This window comes from Mesoplodon bidens, assembly GCF_964165515.1.
Source record: "Mesoplodon bidens genome assembly, chromosome: 18".
Lineage (NCBI taxonomy): Eukaryota > Metazoa > Chordata > Mammalia > Artiodactyla > Ziphiidae > Mesoplodon > Mesoplodon bidens.
Window position 1 is genome coordinate 5,519,396 of NC_138175.1, and position 24,356 is coordinate 5,543,751.

The window sequence follows — 24,356 nt, forward strand, 5'->3', positions numbered from 1 at the left end:
CTACACTAGTTAACAATAATACTATGACTGCATATCTACAAAAGCAAATGAGTCACCTTAAATCAATGGATGCAAGAGAAGTATTTGAAATAATCAACGAGCTGCACTTCTCCAAACAAAAACTGGTTAGAAAACATGCAAGAGATGCCAGTCACCATTGTGACAACCTATCATAGCATCACCACCATCACTAGGAAATCATGCAGCCTTCGGTACACTCTAACAGCAAAAATCCTGCAAACTGCTTTAGGTTGTATTGGTAGATGTTAAAATCCTCCCCCTTTTACCATCATATCAAAAAGAATAAAATACCTAGGAATAAAACTACCTAAGGAGACAAAAGACCTGTACTCTGAAAACTGTAAGCCCCGATGAAAGAAATCGAAGATGACACAAACAGAGGCAGAGAGATCACTCTCTCGGATTGGAAGAATCAATATTGTCAAAGTGACTATACTATCCAAGGCAATCTACAGACTCAATGCAATCCCTACCAAATTAACAATGGCATTTTTCACAGAACTAGAATAAAACATTTTTAAATTTGTGTGGAAACACAAAAGACCCCGAATAGCCAAAGCAGTCCTGAGAAAGAAAAACAGCTGGGGGAATCAGGCTCCTTGACTTCAGAATATACTACAACTATAGTCACCAAAACAGTATGGTAGGGCTTCCCTGGTGGCGCAGTGGTTGAGAGTCCGCCTGCCGATGCAGGGGACACGGGTTCGTGCCCTGGTCTGGGAAGATCCCACATGCCACAGAGCGGCTGGGCCCGTGAGCCATGGCCACTGAGCCTGCACATCCAGAGTCTGTGCTCCACAACGAGAGAGGCCACAACAGTGAGAGGCCTGCTTACCACAACAACAACAACAACAAAAACAGTATGGTAATGGCACAAAAACAGAAATGTAGATCAATGGAACAGGATAGAAAGCCCAGAGATAAACCCACTCACCTATGATCACCTAATCTATGACAAAGGAGGCAAAAATGTACAATGGAGAAAAGAGTCTCTTCAATAAGTGCTCTGGGAAAACTGGACAGCAGCTTAAAAGAATGATATTAGGACATTCTCTAACACCATACACAAAAATAAACTCAAAATGGATTAAAAACCTAAATGTAAGACTGGACACTATAAAACTCTTAGAGAAAAACATAGGCAGAACACTCTGACATAAATCACAGCAATATCTTTTTTGATCCACCTCGTAGAGTAATGAAAATAAAACCAAAAATAAACAAATGGGACCTAATTAAACTTAAAAGCTTTTGCACAGCAAAGGAAACCATAAACAAAACAAAAAGCAACCCACAGAATGGGAGAAAATATTTGCAAACGAAGAGACCGACAAGGGCTTAATCTCCACAATATACAAATAGCTCATACAGCTCAATATCAAAAGAAACCAAACAACCCAATCAAAAGCTGGGCAGAGAATCAAAGTAGACATTTCTCCAAAGAAGACATACAGATGGCCAAAAAGCACATGAAAAGATGTTCAACATCGCTAATTATCAGAGAAATGCAAATCAAAGCTACAATCAGAGGGATTGGTGGCACAGTGGTTAAGAATCCGCCTGCCAATGCAAGGGGCATGGGTTCGACCCCTGGTCTGGGAAGATCCCACATGCCGCGGAAGAACTAAGCCTGTGCGCCACAACTACTGAGCCTGGGCTCTACAGCCCGTGCTCCACAACAAGAGAAGCCTGCACACCGCAACGAAGAGTAGCCCCTGCTCGTTGCAACTAGAGAAAGCCTGCGCGCAGCAACAAAGACCCAGCACAGCCAAAAAAACAAAAAAAACTACAATGAGGTATCACCTCACACGGTCAAAATGGCCATCATCAGAAGGTGTACAGACAACAAATGCTGGAGAGGGTGTGGAGAAAAGAGAACCCTCTTGCACTGTTGGTGGGAATGTAAATTGATACAGCCACTATGGAGAACAGTATGGAGGTTTCTTAAAAAACTAAAAATAGAACTACCATATGACCCAGCAATCCCACTACCGGACACATACCCTGAGAAAACCATAATTCAAAAAGAGCCATGTACCACAATGTTCACTGCAGCTCTATTTACAATAGCCAGGACATGGAAGCAACCTAAGTGTCCACCGACAGAAGAATGGATAAAGAAGATGTGGCACATATATACAATGGAATATTACTCAGTCATAAAAAAGAATAAAATAATGTCATTTGCGGCAACATGGATGGACCTAGAGATTATCATACTAAGTGAAGCAAGTCAGAGAGAGAAAAATAAACATCATATGATACCGCTCATATGTGAAATCTAATTTTTTAAAAAATGATACAAATGAACTTATTTACAACACAGAAACAGACTCACAGATATCAAAATCAAACTTACGGCTACCAAAGAGGAAACATGGGGGGAAGTGATAAATTAGGAGACTGGGATTAATATATACACACTATTATAAATAAAATGGATAACTAATAAGAACCTACTGCATAGCACAGGGAACACTACTCAATATTCTGTAACAACCTATATGGGAAAATAATCTGAAAGATAATGGATATATACATATAACATTCACTTTGCCGTACACCTGAAACTAACACAACATTGTAAACCAAGTATACTCCGATAGAAAATTTTCAACAACCAAAAAAAAACACAGTATTTTGAAGAGATTAAAAAAAGCCAGAAACAGATTTACAGATATTGACAAGAAACTTATGGTTACCAAAGGAGAAACGTGGGGAGGCGGGAGGGATAAATCAGGAGCTTGGGATTAACATATACACACTACTGCATATGAGATAGATAACCAACAAGGACCTACTGTATAGCACAGAGAACTCTACTCAATAATCTGTGATAACCTATACGAGAAAAGAATCTGAAAAACAATGAATATATGTATAACTGAATCACTTTGCTGTACACCTGAAACTAACACAGCATTTTAAGTCAACTATACTCCAATAAAATTTAAAAAATAAAATAAAATCGTCTCTTGATAGAGAATTGTGTCACATCTCTGAATAGTTATGCCCAAAGACCAAGAAACAAGTACACGTTTTATTAATATGGAAGACAACATTGCTGGGCAGTGGCTCCATTCCCAGATTTGAAAACTGAGGCTCAAGGCGGTGAGTTCAATCGCAAGGAGTCCCATGTGGGCATCCAGTGTGCCTCACTCAGCCGTGAGGAGCGGAGCTGGGGCTGACACACTGCACAAGGGTTCCAGAGCTTGGGGGCTTTCCGTGCTGCCTTCTAACCCCCTGCCCATCTTGATACTTTCAGAATATCAAATAGTGTCCAAGGATGAACAATGAAAGGGAACTGGTCTCACACAACATTAAAATATACTTCAAACACCAACACTCAAAACAGCATGACGCTAGGACACAAATGGAAATGTGGGTTCGTGGAGGTTCAGGATCAGGCCCAGCTGTGTTTGGATATATGGGAAGAAAGGGATTCTCCAACACCTGGTAGAGCAGGAACCGAGTAGCATCTGAACAAAACATACAGAACTGATCTTTCCTATGACTGGGCACACAATAGGGGCCTAATGATATTAATGGTCGCCTTTGCTCTGTGCCAGACCCTGTGCTAAGCAGCTTAGAGACCTCTTACTTTGTTCAGTCCTTGTAAGGACTCTATAAAGTGAATGCTCCCATTCCACAGATGGAGAAACTGAGGTTCAGAAAAAGAAGTGACTGGCTGGGGTCCTTCAGCCTGGTCTGGCTGACTTCATCAGCTAAGCTCCCCGGCCTCAACCAGCAGGTGGGGCTGGTCTTTCCTGAGCTCCCACAGCTCAGGTATGCTGCACGCCCTCGGGCATTACATGTCCATCACAGTGTGGCCCACTCCCTCCTACACGCCTTGGTCAGCTTGGTCCCATGCTGTGCTCCATACCTCCGGCCAGGTCCCTAAGTCAGTTTCCCCTCCCATTTCAGCAGGAAGCTCTGGATGTCTGGCCACGACCCTACAGGGTTCACCTTTCCGAGCCTGTTTCCACAGTTATGAAAGCTATGTTTCCGTGGTTATGTCACTTATAGTTATGATTGAGTGTCACTACCCACAGGGTTGCTGGGGGGATTAAGTGAGCATTTAATCCTGGCTGTCGTAGATCCTCAGGAAATTCACGGTGACTCTTCTCCGTGGATACAGAGAAGGAACACACCCCACTGCTCCCCCCAGAAGCACCAGCCAGAGCCGGTGCAGACTCACAGGTGGGAAATGGAGCTGGGAGGTGGGCTGCTTATGCCCATCTGAGCTACAATGACGCCCAGCCCACAACCTGCCCCATCTCCCTCCTTCTGCCCTCCTCCAGGGCATACATGCCAACAAGGAGGTGACAGGCCTGCGGGCACAGACTTTGAAGCCGACCCGAGCCCTCTGCCCAGGACACGCAAAGAGTCCTGCCCGTCTCCCTCCCAACACTCCTCATGGATCCACTGCCCAGTTCACGCCTCCTCGTCTGGACACGGCGTTCTCACCCCAGACACCCTCAGATTCCCGGTCAAGTTCAGATGCTCAAATCCACCCCCATCCCGCCCCATCCGTAACCCTGTAAAGGGCGTAGCATCGTCAGGTCTGACACCTGTCCGAGGACCCTGGAGTCCTCAGTGTGACTGCCGCTCCCTTTCTAGGGCTCCATCCCAGGACCAAGCCCAACTGTGGGAAAGGGCCTCATGCTGTGAACCAGACACGGCCAGACAGTGCCGTGCACCAAGCCACTCCGGGCATTTCACAGTTTCCCTCACTCTCTCTAGAAGCCCCAAGCAAAGCCCACTTCAGAGCCAGATTCGCCCAACACTTGTCATCACACACCCAGGCACCCTTGCGTGAGGATGTTCTGGGGAAATGTAGACCCAAACCAGCACTCAAGCCCTGGACCCCCAAGGGCCACCCACACCTGCTGACCTTCTTGGTGTAGCCCATGGCCTTCAGGACAGAGTGATTCAAGGTCTCCAGGGAGGCCAGGACGTCCTCGTAGTCCCCCATGTGGTCCACAAAGTAATCTGGGGGAAGGGAAGGCAGGGGTCAAAGGTCATAGGAGGATCATGCCCCTCCCCCTGGGTCCTCCCACCAATCCCATCTGTGCCCCTCGTTCATTGCCTCTCCCCAGTCCCCTCCCCTCACAAAAAACACACCCCACCCAAGCCTCGGTCCCTGCACAGCCAGCACCTACCACACAGCTCCTTGGTGTCCACATGGCTGCAGAGAGAGAATGAGAAGGACTCAGGGACTAGCCTGTCCCGTGCCTCCCGCCCTCCTTCCCTCCCTAGCGAGCACAGCCTAGAGTGGCCGGTAAAACACCTCCCGGGCCTCTTCTCTTTTCACCCTATGTGCTGGCACTGTGACCCCGGCTTTACAGGTGCGGGAACAGCAGGTGAAGGATACCGCCCCCTCCAGAGGGTTCCATGTCTGTGCGTCTGTCTGACCCCCTCACCATGCTTCGCCACCCCTTTCCTCTCCCAAAGCCTGCCCACCACATCAGGAGCAGATGGGGCTAAACCGGGGGCTGGGAAAAGGGAGGGGAATAGCCCATGGCTATTACAGGCTGTCAACAAAACTCTCACACGACGCACTGCCCCGGGCATCCCTGCCTGCTGGGTCCTGGGCTCCTGCTGGGGGTGCAGGTTGCCCTCCTTGCTCTCACTCTAGGCCTGGGATCCTCCTGTCCTTCCTCAGAGGAGGCCGAGCACGGGAAGGCCACCCACGCCGGGGAAGGCGCAGGCGGCAGCCTCAGAACGCAGACACGGCGGGGCGGGGTGCTGGCGGCGGACGCCAAGGGACCTGAGCTTTGTGCAGGTTCTGGTAACCTTCCCTTTCTGGGCCCCAGTTCCCTCACTGAGAGACGCCGGCCTACAGAGTGTGCCAGCTTCATCAAGAGGCTTCCGGGAAAAGGCCTTGCAAACTGCCTTGGAGGTTCCCCCAACCCGCATCACCTGGTGAAAAATTCTGCCAAGTCCTGCAGAAACGAAGCCTGCTTAATTGTGCTCAAAGCAGCATTTCACCGACCTTTCTGAGCCGTGTGAACGGTTTTGGGCAGAAAACCTGTTTAGCATCCCAAGGAGGGGGTGTTTACAGCTCACACTCTGGGGAACGTTGGAAAGACACCCAAAGGTCTTTAGAGGTCTGGCCTTTGCTAGTGGGAAGTCTGCCCGCCCGCACTCATATATGCTCACCACTGCCACCTCCCCCCAGACCCAGCTGCCCGAATGAGGATGAATCATCGACAGGCACCTGCCAAAGCCCTTTCAAGCTCCCCTTTCAAGCTCCCCGGGGCGCTGCAGGAACTGCTCAGACCCTCCATCTCGCTCCAGAAACAAAGGCCTCCAGAAACAAAGCCTGCAGCAGGAAGCCGTTTCTTTCAAGGTGCCTTTCCCCCTCCGCCTGCCCCACCCTGGCTCCCAGGACGCTCAGCCCCACCTCTGGCCCCAGGCGTCTCCGTGCTGTGTCCCTTGCCAACGGGCCTAGTGGCAGCTCGTCGTCCAGACCATCTTTAGCCTGTCACAGGGGACCCCAGCTTATCAAATCTACTCCAAACAGTCCTGAGGAACTCAGGTGTGGAGTAGAGAAGGGGGCTCGGGCCTCACCTGCCTGGGGATCACTCAGAGAGGGCAAGGCTGGAGTTCAGGTTGGGAAGGGTCGGTACGTGTGAGTACAATGCGCACTTTGCACTCGACTTAGGGATTTAGAGTTTGAGGGCTGGGGTCGGAGTTTGGGATTGACTGAGACACAGGTTAGGGTTCTGGCTGGGATGGAAAAAAGGTAATTAGGTATAGGGTGAGAAGGAGAGTTCAGGTCAGAGTGAGGACCAGTTTGGTTTAAGATGGGATCTGGAGAGGATCACAGAGCTCGTGGTGAGACTGGGGGTAAGCACAGGGCGTTGGGGTCAGAACCAGGTCAAGGTGGCTCATCTCTCCCTTTCGTTAGCCGGTGTATATTCTGCAAATCTACGGTCTCTCCCAGGTTCGCCATGTGTGCTCAGAAAAGACAAACACTTGCCAACGCAGTATCAACCTGTCCACTCCCCAGGTCGCCCGGGGCCAGTCGGGGCCAAACAGATAGGACTTCTGGATTCGCTGGTTTGGGGACTTTGAGGTCTCCGTGCCTCCAGGCAGGTGGGCAGTGGAGACTGGCCACTGCGAGAGAAGGGAAACGCTGCCTCCCGGCCCCAGCCCCCAGGACTTAGCTCACTTGGTATTGTCGGAGTCGATGGTGTGGAAGAGACCCTCTAGTTCTTTCTCATTGAGGACGCCGTCTGCAAAGAAGAGCTGGAATTCCTCCAAGGATAACTTCCCGTCATCTGCGAGGAAGGGGTGGGGGGAGCAGCTGGTGTCTAACAGATAGGACATCCCCAGACCCGGACAATGCCCAAATCAACAGAGAAACTCCAGCCAGGTAATCCGCGCCTGCCCCCGCTACTTCCCAAACCAGCAGATAAACCCCAGCTCAGATCCCTGCCGCTGCCGCTAATCCAAATTAACCAGCCAACCCCAGTTCACGGAGATCACGGACTCATCTAGCTGATTCCCAAACCAACAGACCAACGCCATTTACAGATAATTCCCAAACCAGCAAATGCTGGGGCTCATTGAGCCCCACAGTCAACAAGTACATAGAGCACACCTGAGCCTGTCAGGCAACCTTCTCTCCCAGTCACCTGACCGCCTGGAGGCAGTCTGATGACCCCTCTCTGTTGGTTCCAAAAGCCCAGAACACCTCCGCACACTTTTTTTTTTTTTGCGGTACGAGGGCTCTCACTGCTGTGGCCTCTCCCGTTGCGGAGCACAGGCTCCGGACGCGCAGGCTCAGCGGCCATGGCTCACGGGCCCAGCTGCTCCGCGGCATGTGGGATCTTCCCAGACCAGGGCACGAACCCGCGTCCCCGGCATCGGCAGGTGGACTCTCAACCACTGCGCCACCAGGGAAGCCCCAAGACCACCTCCGCACACTTTAATCATCTCCGCCTCAGCACCCAGGTCCGGATTCTGGGGAGGGAATGACCCCTCTCCACTCTGCCTTCACAGGGTCTGACGTGGGCCCGCTGCCAACGGTGGCACTCACCGAGCCACGGATGCAGGCCTGAGGATGCCAACCCCCGGGGGAGGTGATGCCAGGCCTGGGGCTCTGGGATGGAGAGGGGTTGGGCTCTGGACAAGGGGCCCTCACAGCTGACATATCTGTCCCAACGCCTCCCTCCCCGTCTCACCTCTTCGGCCTCCACTTGCGGTTGCCCTAGGTACCAGCATCTGCTGGGGAAGTTCTCATGGGTTGGGGAAGTTCTCATGGGTTGGGGCAGCCGGGCCCCTGAGAGAGGGGCTCCCAGCAGAACTCCAGCGACTCCCCAAGCTTCCAGCCCCCGCTCCTCCCTCCCGGGCTCTCCTGCTCCGTGCACCCACCTCCCCATCCCATCCCGGAAGTCAGCCCCTTCCTCACTGATCTTAGACAGCTTCCTGCTCCTCCTTAAAGGGGCCGCATCTATGGGAGACAGCGGAGGTCAGGGAAACGGGTGAGCCCCAGCCCCTCTCTGCAGACCCGCTTCAGTACTTCCGGCAAGTCTGCAATCAAAGCCTTAGAGAGCCCACATGGCACGTTGTATTGATTAGAAAGAAACGCGCTTCCTGATGGGGGGGGTGCGGAGATGCAGTACAGCATCAGAGCGCACTGAGGGGAGGCCCTGCAGGCTGGATCTGAGGCCCTCAACTCTCTCAAGTAGCTGCCCTTGAGCAGGGCACAACCCACCCAATCAGACACGGCAGACCTACTTGGACCCACGCAGAAGCCACTTGTACATTTTAAAGGCTCTGGAGCTTCTATCTCTGCGGCCAACAGCTCTGCAGGGGCTCAAAGTAGGGCAACTTTGAGTAGGGAGAGGGAGATCCTCACGCCTTGCGCTGGGCTCCGCTCCGCCCGTGTTGAGAGAGGGGGAATATGCGAGAGTGGGCACGGGCTTGCACGTGGGGGGGCTGGGGCAATGTCCAGCGTGCCTCCAACTTCCTGTCTCAGGTGCTCAGGTTTGTTTTCTTTCGTTTTCTTGGCCTTGCCCGCACAGCATGCGGGATCTTAGCTCTTCGACCAGGGATCAGACCTGTGCTCCCTGCAGTGGAAGCTCGGAGTCCTAACCACTGAACCACCAGGGAATTCTCCCGGTTCATGTGTTAATGTCACAGACGGGAGAATGAATTTCTAACGTTCGAAACCCAGAGTCCCCCCAAAACAAAACAATCCCCCCATTCACACATAAAGACCCAGAAACCAACCATAAACAATGCACGATACCAGCCGTGACGTACATAAATGCTAAGTTCTGGCTGCTCGTCTTCTGTGAAAGAGGACACTTTCCAGGTTTCCTTTAACAAGACTGAGGACGAGCCAGGAGCCAGGGCAGACCCACAGGCTCTGTGTGTTCAGGCATCTGGTCCTCCCAACACCCCACGGCACAGGGACACCATCGCCTCCAGGTTACAGAGCAGAGAGGCACAGAGCAGTTATGGGACTTGCCCAGGTCCCTCAGCGGGAGGTCGAACCCAGGCCACCTGGCTCCTGAGTCCATGCTCCCAACCCAACCTGGGGCAGGGTCTTGTGTCGAGACCCCCAGCCACAGGGCTAGATGGAAAAGCCGAAGCCAAGTCTGGACTCAGTGGAAGCGTGCTGGGATTGATTAGTCACGTCTGCCACGGGCACGGCACCATCCCTGCCACCATCTCCTTCTGCGCATCCAGGCCCCTCCATCCAGTCCGCACTCAGGAGAACAGGCAGAGAGAGGCCCGCCAGGCCTCCTGAGCACAAAGCCTTCTCGGTGACATTTAGCTTGAAAGTCCCACCACAGCCCTACTGAACCCAGATCAGCTAATGAGGGAAGCAACATCTGCCAGGGCCTCTGTCCAATTAGAGGCGCGAGAGGGCCTAGCACCTCCAGGACCCCCCCACCAGCAGGCCGTTTGCAGGTGTCCTCACTAATTAGCATGAGCTCAGCCTCTGTTGCAGTGACCTTTCAAATGCCAGGAGTCTGCCAGCGTCCCTGTTCCCTGGAGGAAACGCAGTCTGGCACCCACCCCTCCACCGGCCGCCACACCACCCTTCCAGGTCCTACACCCCAGGCTGCCCGGCAGGCACCCCACTCTCGACCTCCCCGCGGGGGCCACGCGCAGTCTCCAGCTCTACCTCCACGAAGATGCCTCTGTCCTGGGAGCCGCCAGGCCGGGCCGGGCCAGCCCGAGCCGAAGCCCTTGTTCCTGTGATCCCAAAGGCCGATTCCACTCCAACCTGCGGCCGGGGGCCACGGGCAGGCATCTTGCTTCCGTGGACAACTGGGGCAGAGCCAGCACCCATTCCCTGCCCACACGGTGTTGGCAAACTGGGCTGGGCTCAACCAGCACCGCCCGCTCCGCTCCCCAACTGAGAATCTGCGGTCTTTGACTTATCCTCTCCGAGCCTTGATTTTTGACACCTGTAGAAAAGGGGCGTGACGCTTCTTCTCCCACTAGGAGCCCAGGGAACGTCAAATGAAGTCTATTAAGTCTTGGTGGCTAGTAGATGCTCCACAGCTGCGGGCAGTCTCCACCAGATGGTGAACGCCCCGTGAAGCACGGGGTGAGAATCAAACACTTGTTGACAAACCAAGGCCCGTTTTCCAAGGCGCTCAACGCTCATCAGCTGGTGTGAGGGCTCGCTGGTTCCTTACAGCATGCCAAGACCCGAGCTTCACTCCACCCCCCATGACAGCCCCTCGAAGCGGGCACTAGTATGATTAGCCCCACTTACAGATGGGGACACTGAGACCCTGAGAGTTTGGTGATTGGCCTGAGGTCACAGAGCTGGTAGGCGGCTGAGCCCTGGCAGCCCCTGCAGCGAAGTGGGGGCCCTACCTCCTTCTCACAGGCCCGGGAAGCTTCCTGGGAACCAGAATCACACCCCCCATTAACCCTGGTGCCAACCCCCCACGGCCACTGGTGCTCGCCGGGAAGCCTAAGGCCCCAGGGGCAGGAGTGGGCTTGGGCTCAGCCTCTGTGGAGACCACAGGAGCAAAGTCGAGGGTCCCTGCAGCTGTGCTCAGGGGGCGGAAACACGGCCTCTGATGGGCCGGGGTGCAGGGGGCAGGGCATGAGCAACGAGGATGAGACCCCACCTGTGCCTGAAGGGAGCCCAGGGCGCCGCCCGCCCACCCACACAGACACACACACACTGCAAAGGTTCCCGCAGAGCTCACCACCAGGAAGACACACACACACACACAGCTCCACACACACACCCTTGGTATGTACAGCAAGGAGACGGCCATTCAACCCTCACGTGCACACACTCTCAAAAGCATGAATGGTGACGCACAGCCAGACCCACACGGCTGCATCCCAGGGACACACACACCGCACTCCCAGCAGTGAGTGAGTCGTCACCTGTAAGCCAGCAGCCGTTTACTGAGGACCTACTGTGTGCCGGCCCCACGACAGGGACAAGCCCAAATCCCTCCCTGGAAAAACCTCGTCCTCTGCTGAGGGGCGTGGCCAACACACGGTGATAACCCCAGGCCGTCTGCACAAGAAAAGGTAGAGAGGCCCCCCAAACCCCCTTCTCTAGTCTCTGACGCTGTTCAGGCCACGATGCCACGACGATTTCTCGAGTGCCACTCAAGTCCCCCCACCACGTCCCTCTCCTTCCTCCTTGCTCCATAGGGAATTGCTCCATCTGACGGTCCTGTATCCCAAGAGGCCTGGGAGGGGCCACCGTCACACCCAGGGATGGTGGGTGAGAGAGGGAGGCCCCTGGGTACTAGCTTCCAGCCCAGGGCTGTTCCCCAAGGTCTCATGCTCTACCCCACAACACAGTGCGGACAGCTCAACGCTAACTCCCAGGGTCAGGAGGGAGGGGCGCTGGGGCCCAGGGCAGTGCTGCCATCTTGACCTCCAGCCCACGCACGAGAGGGCCTGGGACCTGAAGGCCCTGGCGGGGTGGCCAAGCGATGGGCCATCTGTTGCCCACTCCTTTCCCAGCACGGGCCTTGATACTTAATTAGTATTTTCTCAATGGGGGAATAAATCAACACTGAGCACTGCCTGCTTCTCTTTTAAAAAGTTCACCACCCATCTCCTCCCTGCATTTCCCCAACAGCCCAGGGAAGCAGACAGGTTACGTGTTATCACCCCACTTTACAGATGGCAAAACCGAGGCCTGGAGAGGGGCTGTGCCTTGGTTAAAGTCCATAGAGAGTTGCTTCCGGCCCAAGAATAATGACTATGGTATTTATACAAACGCTCTCTGTGGCCACTGTGAGGCTCAGGTGGGCCTTGGTAAACCTTGTTATCTTCTGGCCCCTGCCTTCCAGAAAGGTCCAGGGTGGAACATCTCCAGCAAGTCAGGAGAAGTGGAGTGTCCTGAATTCACTGGCCATGACAATGTGCTCACTTTGTTCAGGAAGCCGCATGAAGTGGGGAAATCTGCTGGGGTCCGCAGCAGAGCTTCGACTGTCTTCATGCAGCTGGGTGACCCCGGCCAAGTCACAGAACCTCTCTGGGCCACTACAGAGTTGACACAATGGAGGCAACAGCACCGACTGTGTCAGGTGGCTTTGAGGAGGAGGTGTGCCAGGGCCTGGGAAGGGCCTGCAGTGAGGCTGGGGGCCTCCTGGGCCCCCGCCTGGGTTGCTCTGGTCCAGCCCAGCTGCATGAGATTAAAGTACATCAAGCATTTACCACGGGCAAGGCATCACAGCATCACCAGCACCTGCTCTCTGAATCCGCACGGCTCCCCTACTAAGTAGGAACTACTGGGAGTGCCACTGTAAGATAGGGAAACTGAGGAACAGAGAAGAGCCAGGATTCAGAGTCCTGCACTCCCAACCAGAAAGTCAGGTCCTCATTCAGGGGACAGCCTGCGAGGGAAACTCACCATTTTTGTCCGCACGGCGGAAAATCTGCAGAGAAGAGAGGTCGAATCAGCGCTGGCCTGGAAGGGGCAGGCTTCTGACCACCACCCCCAACCCCAGGTGGTCCTGGGGAAGCTGGGCCCCCCTTCTCCCTCCCCGGGGAGAACACCCTGGCTGGGATCCAGGGGCGGGAGGGTGTTTCAGGCTAGAGGTCCTCCCGCCGCCTGCGCGAAAGCAGCTGCCCACTCTCCCTTCTGTGCCGGCAGCCTGCCCACGGCCACGCTGACACACGCACACATGCGCGTGGACACACGCTCACACCCATCAAGTGCTTGCGTGTGTGCTGCCAGAGCTGTGGGTCTATGGCCTGCACGCCCTGTCGGACGCTCAAGTCACACACTCAGAGTTCCTGTCCCATGGATGCAGCCACTCGCCTTATACCTCCCCCCTCCAGGACCCCTTGGGAGCCTGGTTTCCTCCAGGGAGGTTGGGTTAAGTCTGAACAGAGGTGTCTGCTAAGGGAACCACGAGGCCTGATGACTGGATCAGCCAGGGCAGAACTGGATTATTTGGGGGGTGGGGGAGTGGGTAGGAGCAGGTTGCCGGGAGCTCAGAGATCTAGTGCAGATGCAAGGTTCCGGCTGCCTGGGGGAAGGGGGAGGGGGAGGGGGAGGGGGAGGGGGAGCCCCACCCCGGGGAGGGGAGCCCCACCCCCTCCAGCCTCAGCTGAAACCAGATGACTCCTCCTCCTGGTGTTTTTGGGACCTAGTAAGCCTTGCTGATGGAAGGAGGAGAGGCAGGGCCCCCGGGGGTGACCATCACACCTTCAAGGACAGAGCCCCCTAGCCCCCTCTCTCCAAGTAACGGGGCAGGCATCCATCAGCAAGCACCTGGGGCTGTGACAAACCAAAGCAGCAGCTCAGAAAGGCTTCTCAAACATCTCCCCTTCCTTTAGCTGAACCCTGAGTCCTCGGCACGGGGCAGTAGCCACTGTGGCTGAGGCAGAGAAGGGAGCAGTTATCAGAACCCCAGGCTGAGCACCCCACACGCCTGCTCCGCAAGGTTCCCGGAGGCGGGGGTCCCACCTTCAGGTGCCTGTGCCGGCCTGAGCGTTAAACAAGTGGCTGACACGAGCACGTGATGTGGCCCCCATGCCTGCTCATCACCCCATTTCACAGATGAGGAAATGGAGGCTCAGAGCCAGCTCATGGCCAGCATGCGAGGACTCCAGAGCCCACCTCCGTCCTGTGAGAACCAGGAGAGGTCTGGGCAGGTCTTCCCTGCAAGGGCAGCCCAGGGCTTTCAGCTGTGAACGCTGCTGGGGCTTTGAGAGGGTTCAGCTGTGCAAGTGGGGGTAGGGCTGTGTGTGAGCCTGTTTCGGGGGGCACTGAGCCATAGGCACTCACAGCACAGATCCCCGTTCCCTGCCCAGCCCTTTCCGCCCAGAGCCAGCTATGGGCTCCAGGAGGAAGGGGAGAGCGGAAATCCACGCTCCCCCCACTCACAACGATGTGTGATACACACACACGCGCACACACACACACACACACACACACACACCCTCCCAGAAACCCACGATGCACAAATGAGGCACCCCAGCCCGCGGTCACCCACCACACAGGACACCCTCACCGGGACATGCACACTCCACTGCCATGCTGCCCCTTGGGGGGCAAAGCTCCCTCCACCTCCCCCCAGCACTCTACAGGGGACGTCCATCCTGTAGAATCTCCCTCTTACGGTGGGGAGTGGGTGGGAAGGCGAGGTGGGGCAGTTTGGGCCCCGGAGGGGATGGATGGGGGTGAGGAGAGGGAGAGAGGGTGGGGAAGGGAATGACGGGGCTCAGAGTGGATAGGGGTCCCCAGAGGGGTCCAGGCTCAGGGAGGAGTGGGGATGGCTCCGCCTCTGCTGACAGGAGAGGGGAGGACAGAGGTGCGGAGGGGGCCTCACTTTTAAAGAGGTGGTGCCTGGGGGAAGGGTATTTAGGGTAGAGAATACAAGGGCTTAGGGTCTACAGCCAGGACAAGAAAGGTGGCTAGGGACCTAGGGGTTGTGCGTGTGTGCCTGTGTGTGCATGCGTCTGTGAGTGTGTGTGTGTCTGTGTGTGTGTTTTGGGGGAAGGTGGTCTTAGAAAAGTAACGACTGGGGCAGGAATCGGGATGGAGAGGAGGAGGGGGCTGCCGTCCCGGGAAGGGATCGGGGGAAAGGATGAAGTGCCGGGCTGGGAAAAAGATGAGGGTTTGGCCAGAACAAAAGTAGGGGGGCCGTGGCCGGGTCGAGGGGCTCCCGGCTCCCGGCTCTGAGAACGTGTAGATCCCCAGAAGCGGAGGGAGGGGACGGGAGGGAGGGGTCGTCCCGGTCCAGGGACGAGACAGGATTCGCATGGAGACCCGCCGGGAGGTAGAGGGGCAGGGGGCCGCGCTCTGGGACGCGGAGGGGCCGGTGTGGGTCCTGCTCCGGGCCGCCGAGGGGGAGGGGCCGGGGGGGTCCCTACCCAGGGAGAAGGAGTCCTCGCGGGTCCCGGCGGGGACGGAGGAGGGTGGCCTCGGGGTCGCCCCCGTGGGAGGAGGGGGCTCGGGGTCCCGGCCGGCGCGTACTCACGTCCAGGATGACCGCGGTGCCCCCGCGCGGCGAGGCGGGGCCCGGGCTGGGGCTGGGGTCCGCGGCGGGGACGGCGGGGGCCAGCGGCGCCCGGGGCTCGCCCATCCTGGCGCCCACCCAGCGCAGCAGCCCGCCCAGCGCCCGGCCCTGCGGCGGCGGCTCCCGGAGCAGCCTGTGCGCGCCGGCCCTGCACAGGCGCGCCGCCCGCTCGCACATCGCGCCGCGCCCGCCGCCGCCACCGCCCGGAAGCCCGCCGACCCCCGCCCGGCCCGCGGACCGCCCCCGCGCGACCCCCTCCCCGGCGCCGCCCGCGCGCCCCGCCCTGCCTCCCTCCCTCTGCCCCCGCGGCCGCGGCCGCGCGGGGACGGCCGGCGCCGGGGGACGGGAGTGGGGGAGGGGGCCGCTCCGCCCGGACCCCGAGCCACGTGCCCCGTGGCCACAGCCCCACCCCCCGCGGCCGGGCGCGGTGGCTGGGCGCTACCCAACAGGCGCAGGGTCCTGGGGGTCTGGCTGCCGGGGTGTGTCCCTGGGGGCTGCCCCCCCGGAAGGTGCCCCCCCCGCCCCGCCTTGGCACCGCCGCAGGGGCCGGAGCGCGGTGTCCGGCGAGCCCGGAGCGCCCTCTGCCGGCTCCGGCTCCGGGTATCAGCGCCCACGCACGGGGGTCTCCCCCACCACTCCGCTGGTACCCACTCTTCCCTTCCTCCCGGTGCACGCCCGGTGAGCCCTCACCCGCCCGTTAAACAACGCCCAGAACCAGTCTTCACTCCGGAGCACCCTCTTCCCCTCACTCCCCGCATCCATCCACCCACCGACCCAAAGAATTAAACGAGCACCTGCTAGGAGCTAGGCCTGTTGCTGGCACTGGGTTCCAAGGACAGGGAAAACAGACGAGTTCTTTGGCCTCCTTGAGCTTACATCCAAGTGGGCGGAGCCAGATACTGGAATGATTCCACGGATAAATGAGCAATTAAAACTGAACTGTTATGAAGAGGTGGCACTTTGGGCCATGACAGGGGAATTTGCCTTAAGGCCACGGAGGGGTATTTGTCAGAAGAGGCTTCCTACAGGGAATGACCCGTATGCTCTGAGAGTGGAAGGGAAAGTGCCCTCTGCTAGAGACTATCCTGTGCAAAGGCCCTGTGGCAGGTGCAAGTGTGGGGAACATGAAGGAGTGACTGAAAGGAGACAGTGTGGCTGGAGGGAGAGTGGGAGAGGGTGGGACTAGACTGAGGGGTTGGCAGAGCAGGAACGCCTCCCCAGCACCCGCTCCTCGAACACAGCTGCCGTCTCCTCTGCCCCCACTCAGCGGCCCTTCCTCTCGGGGCACCATCCATTGACTCCCAACCCCCCAGCCCAAGGACCTTCTCCCACCAGGCCCTGTGCTTCCCCCCCCGCCCCCACTCCCCAGCTCCCAGAGCAGGGCCTGGGCACCTGGCCCCCTTCCCAAGCACAGAGTCCTCAGACACAGGAGTGCAGGCAGGCGCTGGTTTTATTTGGGACCCGATTCTGGAAAGGGCAGGGCCTGGGGTCCTCCTGGCTCGGCGCTCAGCTGGCCCCACTGATCCCAGCTCACAGCGGCAGCTTTCACCCCCAAATACAGGTCTGGGCCTACCCTGTCCTGTGGTCACTGTTTCCACCCTGTTCTGAGCCCTGGCAGCCTGGGTTTCTCACTCTTCATCTGAGAGGGCTGTTGCATGGGCTCGTGGCCGCTCCTGTCTCCTGCCAGGAGAGGCCCCCTTCCATCACTGGGGCATCTTGGGATGGGCTCTGCGTCCAGCAGGGCCGTGGTGCTCTCCCCTCCTCTTTAGGGCCTGGGTGCAAGGATGCCAGGCCAGGTGCTAGGGCGGCTTCCTGGCCTCCTTCCTCAGCAGGGAGCTGGCCACAGCCAGGGCCCCGCCCTGCACAAACCTCACAAAGTTGTCCCCGACCAGTGGCCCCACGGCGTACAGGCCCTCCTGGTGGATGCTCTGGTAAGTGAAGGGGTCCACGTCAATGGGGTTCCTCTTGGCGCTCAGTGGCTGGTTGGGGTCCATGGCGAGGTCAGCGCCTGCCCCCGGGAGGAAGGACAGATCAGGGTGGGAGCCGATGAGGACCAGCACCAGGGCGATGCCAAAGACCTTCTGGAGGCCCTGGGGGTCCCGGAACACAGCCTGGCGGTCCTCCTTGAGGAGCAGCAGCTGGTGCTCAGGGAGGCTCCGGTAGCCCTCGTAGGGGCCGGGCGACAGGATGGACTTCTCCCGCATCATCTGGTGCACCTTGTGGTACTCAGGGTACAGCATCTTGGGGAGCTGGTTGAACACCAGGCCGGGGTCGTCCACAGACCGGCGGAAGGCGTGGATCACAGGGACGTTGTAGTGGCGGGCGTAGAGGACCGCGTCGGCAGCCGACAGTCCCGCCCCGATGATGAGCACGGGGTCCGAGGACGGGGACGTGGTGCCTGCCCGCGTGGCTGCCTCCAGGGCCGACAGATCATGATGGACGAAGGGCAGGGCCTCCCCGGGGATGCCCAGCCGGGCTGGGCTGTCAGACGTGCCAGTGGCTAAGACCACGTTGCGGGCGCATAGGGAGAAGGGCTGCTGGCTCTGGTCCTCGGCGGTCACGAAGCCGTTCACCTGGAAGAGGGGGCTGGGGTCCCGGGCCCCGGGGCCGCTGGGCTCGGGCGTCCCCCACTCCACGGCCGTGACCACGGCACCAGACACGAAATTGTGGCTCAGGCCCTTCTTGATCACATAGTCCCTGTAGTAGTGGGCGATGTCCCCGGCCGTGGCCCGGCTGTTACGAAGACCTCTGCGGGGAAGGACGAGGGAGGGTGAGTGTCACAGAGCGGACTGCGGGGGAGGTGGACAGGCTGGAGTCAGGCCCTGGAGCTGGACGGTGGCTGCACCGCCCAGACGTGTAGGACTTGGTTAAGTGGTTTAACCTCTCGGAGCCTCAGTCTCCTCTTCTGTAAAATGGAGCTGATAAGGGTGCCTCATTAGGGTGGGGTTCAGGGGTTCAGAGTCTGGCCTCCGGTGCCTGATGGCCTGGGTTCAAATCCTGGCTCTGCCACCAGTGAGCTCTGGGCCTGGAACCCTCTGCCTGGGCTCCTCCTTTGCAAAGTGAGGATGACCGTGGTGACAGCACCCGTTCCCTGACATTGTTGAGGGTTAGATAATACGAATGAAGAATTTAGAACAGAACATGACAGGTAGGAAGTGACGTGTGGTCGGCCACTACTATTTCCTCAAATGACTAAATAATATTTTACATAAATGTGGTAGGATTCCGTTTTTTTTTTTTTTTTTTTTTTTGGTACGTGGGCCTCTTACTGTTGTGGCCTCTCCCGTCGTGGAGCACAGGCTCCGGACGCGCAGGCTCAGCAGCCATGGCTCACGGGCCCAGCCGCTCCGCGGCATGTGGGATCCTCCTAGACCGGGGCACGAACCCGTGTCCCCGGCATCGGCAGGCGGACTCCCAACCACTGCGCCACCAGGGAAGCCCAGGATTCCGTTTTTATAAAGTTCAGAAACAGACAAAACTAATCTACAGAGTTAGAGGTCAAGCTAGTGGCTACCTCTTAGGAAGTGGGTGGTGACTGGGAGGGGTCTGAGGGGGCTTCTGGGGATAGGGGATCTGTTTTTTGAGTCTGAGTGGCTGAAGCACAGGTGTATCCACTTTGAGAAATTTCACCCACCTGTAGGCATTTGAACTGTGTGGTTCTCTGTATGTCCCTGTATTTCAGTAAATAAGTTGGTTAAAGCATAACCCATGTAAAGCACTTAGCATAGTCCTTACTCCACACAGTAGCAGCAGAGACTATTATTATTATTATATTACTATTATTGTTGTTGTTGTGATTTCCATTGCTATTATTGCAACCCTTTCCAGGGCCATGACTAGGGCCAGCGTTGCCAGCAGGTGACGCACAGACTTTTTTTTTTTTTTGGCGGTACGCGGGCCTCTCACTGTTGTGGCCTCTCACTGCTGCGGCCTCTCCCGCCGCGGAGCACAGGCTCCGGACGCGCAGGCCCAGCGGCCATGGCTCACGGGCCCAGCCGCTCCGCGGCACGTGGGATCTTCCTGGACCGGGGCACGAACCCGCGTCCCCGGCATCGGCAGGCGGACGCCCAACCACTGCGCCACCAGGGAAGCCCGACGCACAGAGTTTCACATCATCTCAGTTCCTCCCTGTAGCGACCTGGGCGACCTTAGGTGAGTTACTTTCCCTGACTTGTGGACACTTTGTTATGGATTAACTCACTTGAAGGGAATCCTCTGTGACACGCCTTCAATACAACCCCTAATTGCAGTGTGAGCTCAGAGCACATCCCCTAAGGCCGCTCCAGCCAACCCAACTCATTAGTCTGCTCCTGAAACTGCAAGTCTGGAATCCATGCCTGTGGGTTGGTCATTTCCCCTCCTCTGTTTTAGTAAAACTTGTTTTAAAGGACTGTCTTAAGAAGACGTTGCATCTGGGGTTCTTTATAATAATGGCACATTGGAAAGAATGAAAGGTCCATGACTGGGAAGTGGTTTAGGAACCGTGGCAGCGCCATGAGGACGGGAGGGCATCTGTCGTGGCTTTTGGCTCCAATATCTAAGCACAAGGCTGGTTATGGAGGAATTACTCAGTGAAGATGCTCACCGTCTCTTGGGAGTATAAGTGGCCATGTGAAAGGATGGTTGCAAACACTGTGTAATGGCCATGTGAAATCCTCGTGACATAATGTTACATTTTAAGAGTCCGATAGAAAAGGGCATGTCCACAAGTTAAATTTACGTTCCCATCTGTCTGTTAACACACCAGCCTGGATGTCTTCCTATCAAATTTTCAGGGACAAAAAGTCTTTGTGTCCAAGGGACAGACAGTGAGCCCCGGAGGGGCGGAAACGGAGCTGCCAGGGAGGCCGACTGCCTCCTCGGTGGGGACAACAGGCCCCCTGTCACAGCCCCCAGGGCGGAGGAAACGTACGAGGGCGAGCAGGGGGCTAGAATTTATCTATTCAGCGATTCTGCCGTCTCTCTGGGGTGGAGACAAGTGTGCAGTGTGGTCTTTATGGAGCAGGAAACCGGATGGGAAGAGAACCCCCCGAGATGCAGCAGTGCTAGGTAGGTGTCAGTTGTTTTCCTTTTCTCAGTTTTCAGTTTTCTATAGTGTGGTTATGTTTTTAATGCAGAAACATTTTTTTTAAAAGTGCATCCTATTAGCTGACCTAGACAAAAAGAGACTGTTCCAGGCCAGGCTCAGAATCGTGGGAGGCCAGAGGACTGGGAGCCTGGACCGGAGGCTCCGGGGCAGGGCGTGGGGGGCAGGTGCCAGCTGTCACCCTCTCCTTAGAGCCTGGGATGCTACAAGGAGGCCAGGTCGAGGTCGTGCGGCAGGCGCACTGGACAGGGAGTCCTAGGTGACCTCAGCTCTGCCGCGCACTCCCCGTGTGGTCCAGGGCAAGTCCTTTCCCCAGCCGAACCTCAGCATCCCCCCCTGGAGTAAGAGGAAGGGTGCGCTAGATGAGCCCTGAAGCCCTTTGGCTCCCGGTTCAATGTTGGGTCAGGCCCAGGTCTTCCCTGCCCATCTTGGGCTTTCCAGGGCAGCCTCACCTTCGCTTCCTGCACATCCAGTCCTTGACCTGCAGGTCAGGGAGCCCCATCCAATCGCCTTGGCTCAGGGTCACCATGGAGCCTTCAATGGACTGGGAGGAAAGGAGACCAAAGTCCAGGGTTCTGCTGGCCCCCAATCCACTGAGGGCTGGAGGGCAGGTGAGGGGTGGGGGGAGGGGGAGGGGGAGGTGAATAGGGAAAGGTGGGAAATGGAAGCGTCCTAACCCGAGTTAGGGAGGAGGAGGAGGGACCCTCCCCCTCCCCTCCCCTCCCCCTCCCCCAGACTTCATGTAGATTTGGCTCAAGTCCCCTCACCCCTTCTGGGCCCCACTCACATGCCAGGCCCCCCCTGGCAGGTTCCGGCCAAGGACCAGGTGGGGGATGGCTCGCTCCTTCTGGTGCTTCCAGGTGAGGACAGACTCCACGTTGCCCCCAAAGTCTGTGTCTGGGCGCAGGAGGGCATCAAACAGCAGGGCCACAGGGCTTTGGCACCTGCCTTCAAGGCCTTCGGACAGATAATCCAGGTCCTGGGCGGGGGGACACAAGTCAGAGGGCCCGCTGGAGGAAGGCCACCTGGTCCTGCCTTTCCACCCTAGTATCAGGGTGTCAGATAAGCTTGGGAAATGCTGCCTCTCAAAAGGAGACGGTGCACATCAGCAAATTAAAGGCTCTGACAAGTCCTGCAGCTGTCATTTACCCGTTTAATTTTGCCAAACCCAGTGTCTCTCAGATTTACTGGAGCAGGGACATTCTTCTCTGCATATTATACTGAGGGACGGCTTTCCTGTACAACAGCGGTCCCCAATATTTTTGGCACCAGGGACTGGTTTCGTGGAAGACAATTTTTCCACAGACGAGGGTGGGGCGGAGGGGGAGGGTTTAGGTGGTAATGTGAGCGATGGGGAGAGGCAGATGAAGCTTCTCTTCGCTTGCCTGTCGCTCACCTCCTGCTGTGTGGCCCAGGTTGGGCGGGGGTCCCCCACGGGGGGGAACCCCTGCTGTAGAAGGCATTCTGGAAAATGCCTATCTAGACCCAATGCCAACTTACTTCCTCACCCACCAGCTTGACGCTGGGAGGGGCCCAGGAGGATGGATGCTGCCTGAAGTGGGGGGCGGACACTGAGTGGCCTCCTGGAAGGCGAGGGGCGTGGAGGGGAGATTGGTGAGCCCTCCTGAGCAGGGGCTGGTGGACCTGCAATATCTAGGGCAGGGGTTCTCAGCTGTGGCACAACTGGCCTTTGGGCTGGATAATTCGTTGTGGTGGGGCCTGTCCTGTGCATCGTAGGATGTTTAACAGCATCCCTGGCCTCGACCCTCTACGCCTGTGGTGTCACCACTCTGGTCGTGATAAATGAAACTGTCTCCAGGTGGCCAAGTGTCCCCAAGGGGAACAAAATCATCCCTGGGTTTAGAAGCATTGGTCTAGGGGAGGTGAGACAAGCTGATGTGGTATTTGTAAGTCTTCAAAGACAGCTGTGATTCCTCTTCCCCAGTTTCTGTGGCTGATTTTGTTTGGTCTTATGTCTCATAAATGCATCCTTTTGATTTTTGCCTGGGAGAGTTTCCCTGCAATGGGGGTGTCCCTCCCACCCGGAGCTCAAGCCCACCTGATCCACGATGGAGACCCCCGGCGCCTCGGTGAGCTTCCTCTGCAGCACGGGGTGTGGGTGGATGGCATCCGGCTTCACGTAGGGGTTGTAGCCCGAGAGCAGGTAGGACAGGCAGATGCCCGAAGGACCATTGCCTGGGGAGAGAGGGCGGGGTCAGAGGGCAGCGCTTTTGAGCACAAGAGACCACCACCACCCAGGGCTTTGGTCTCCATCTGTCTCGTTCATTGATTTGCTCTTCATGCATAAAAATAAAAATAGAACATTTATTAGCACTATACCACTTTAACAACAATAAAGTTGTGGAAATAACCGCTGACATTTACTGAGTGCTTACTATGTGTCAAGCTTTGTGTCAAGTGATTTTAATAACAACAAAATAATAAGAAACTGACAGCCGCTGCTGCTGTACCAGGCCCCTCCCCAGCCCCGAGCACACTGAGCCAGCCAGACACATGCTACTTTTCCTCCTTTTCTACTTGAGGAAGCTGGGGCACAGAGAGGTTAACTGACTTGCCTATGGTCACACAGCGGTATGACTGAGATCCTGAGACTACTGAGAACTGACAGTGGGGTCAGGTCGGTCAGAGGGATGTGTAAAATGTTACAGCACAGAGGGCTACGTGCTCTGTGGGTGAGCTCGGGGGCCAAGGGTGCTCAGGGTGGGCGCTAAGCCACCTGTGGGGCCGCCTGCCCCCAGGTCTGGATGAATCGCACTGCTTATCAGAGGCACTTCTTGGGCAATTAACCTCATGACATCACTCCTATTCTTATCTGTCTTTCCCCTGTCTTATGTTGTGCTGTTCTCAGTCTTACTCATACGCAGACAGCTATTCAGACAAACCCTATGAAGTCGCCGATGCTCAACTGTTTTTAACTTACAAAAAAGGCCATTTCATGTGGTTCGACCTGATGTTTGCCCGGAGCGGGGGGCCCTCTGTCCCCCATTTGTGCAGACCTGACGGCAGGACCACATGCTTCGGCTGTGTCCCCGTCACTCACGCACCCAGGCACAGGGAAAGCACAGGACGGGCACAGGCACAGAACCAGCCCCCCGACCCCCTTCCCCGCCCTTACTGCACAACCTCTGCAGAGCATCCTGCTCTTGCCTCCAGGGTTCTTGGAGGGGTTACTCAGATGATGTTTTATAAATTGCTGAGCAGAGCACTGGGCACAGAGTGACCGCTCCAGGGCCTGCCCACTGCTGACCTCTAACCCCTGGGGCTCAGTGCAGCCCCTCCCCCACCCTGGGCGGCACTCACCGATGATGACGACCGGGAGGGGCTCTGAGCCGCTGGCACCAAGGTGGTCCTTCCACCCGTTGCTCATGGCTGGGGCTCTCGGGGGGGCTCGGGGCTGGCAGCAACCTGGGGGCACAGGGGAGGAGGGGCCCCTCGGTGAGCCGGGGTGTCATGCAGTCACTTCCCAGCTGCAGGGTGACCTCCTGTGGCCCTCAGGATCAAGTCCAAGGTCCTCCCTGCGTCTTATCAGGATGACACTCCCCTCTCATACCTGCTATACTCTAAACAGGTCCAATTATGCAGGGCTCTCTCCCCCAGCCTGGTCACCTCCTCTCTCTGAGCCTCACCCCACACTCCCCATCTCATCAGGGGCAGTAACTGTCCTCGAAGCTTACTCAGCTTCCATGAGGCCCCCTCCGCCCAACTGGGGGCAAGCCCTGCCCAGCTCTTCTGTGACGGCCACA

The 24,356-nt window shown here is 56.9% G+C and overlaps 2 protein-coding genes across 4 annotated transcripts in view; both read right to left on the bottom strand.

The window, feature by feature from the left end:
• The window catches only part of NECAB2 (N-terminal EF-hand calcium binding protein 2), a gene marked incomplete at its 5' end in the record, with an annotated part of 40,683 nt that extends 25,000 nt beyond the window's left edge, over positions 1-15,683 (bottom strand). Inside the window, 5 exons of the mRNA XM_081216997.1 lie at positions 4,916-5,013; positions 5,184-5,209; positions 7,199-7,307; positions 12,890-12,914; positions 15,468-15,683. Coding sequence (XP_081073123.1) covers positions 4,916-5,013; positions 5,184-5,209; positions 7,199-7,307; positions 12,890-12,914; positions 15,468-15,683 — 474 coding nt within the window. The remainder of the gene's footprint in view (positions 1-4,915; positions 5,014-5,183; positions 5,210-7,198; positions 7,308-12,889; positions 12,915-15,467) is intronic.
• A 1,261-nt stretch (positions 15,684-16,944) lies between these two features.
• OSGIN1 (oxidative stress induced growth inhibitor 1) overlaps positions 16,945-24,356 on the bottom strand; it is a 53,342-nt gene continuing 45,930 nt past the window's right edge. For all 3 annotated transcript variants that reach the window (XM_081216996.1, XM_081216995.1, XM_081216994.1), the window contains 5 exons: positions 23,914-24,018; positions 22,652-22,788; positions 21,380-21,571; positions 21,045-21,136; positions 16,945-18,254 (listed from right to left, as the gene is read on the bottom strand). In XM_081216996.1, coding sequence (XP_081073122.1) covers positions 17,306-18,254; positions 21,045-21,136; positions 21,380-21,571; positions 22,652-22,788; positions 23,914-23,980 — 1,437 coding nt within the window. In that variant the 5' untranslated portion in view covers positions 23,981-24,018 and the 3' untranslated portion in view covers positions 16,945-17,305. The remainder of the gene's footprint in view (positions 18,255-21,044; positions 21,137-21,379; positions 21,572-22,651; positions 22,789-23,913; positions 24,019-24,356) is intronic.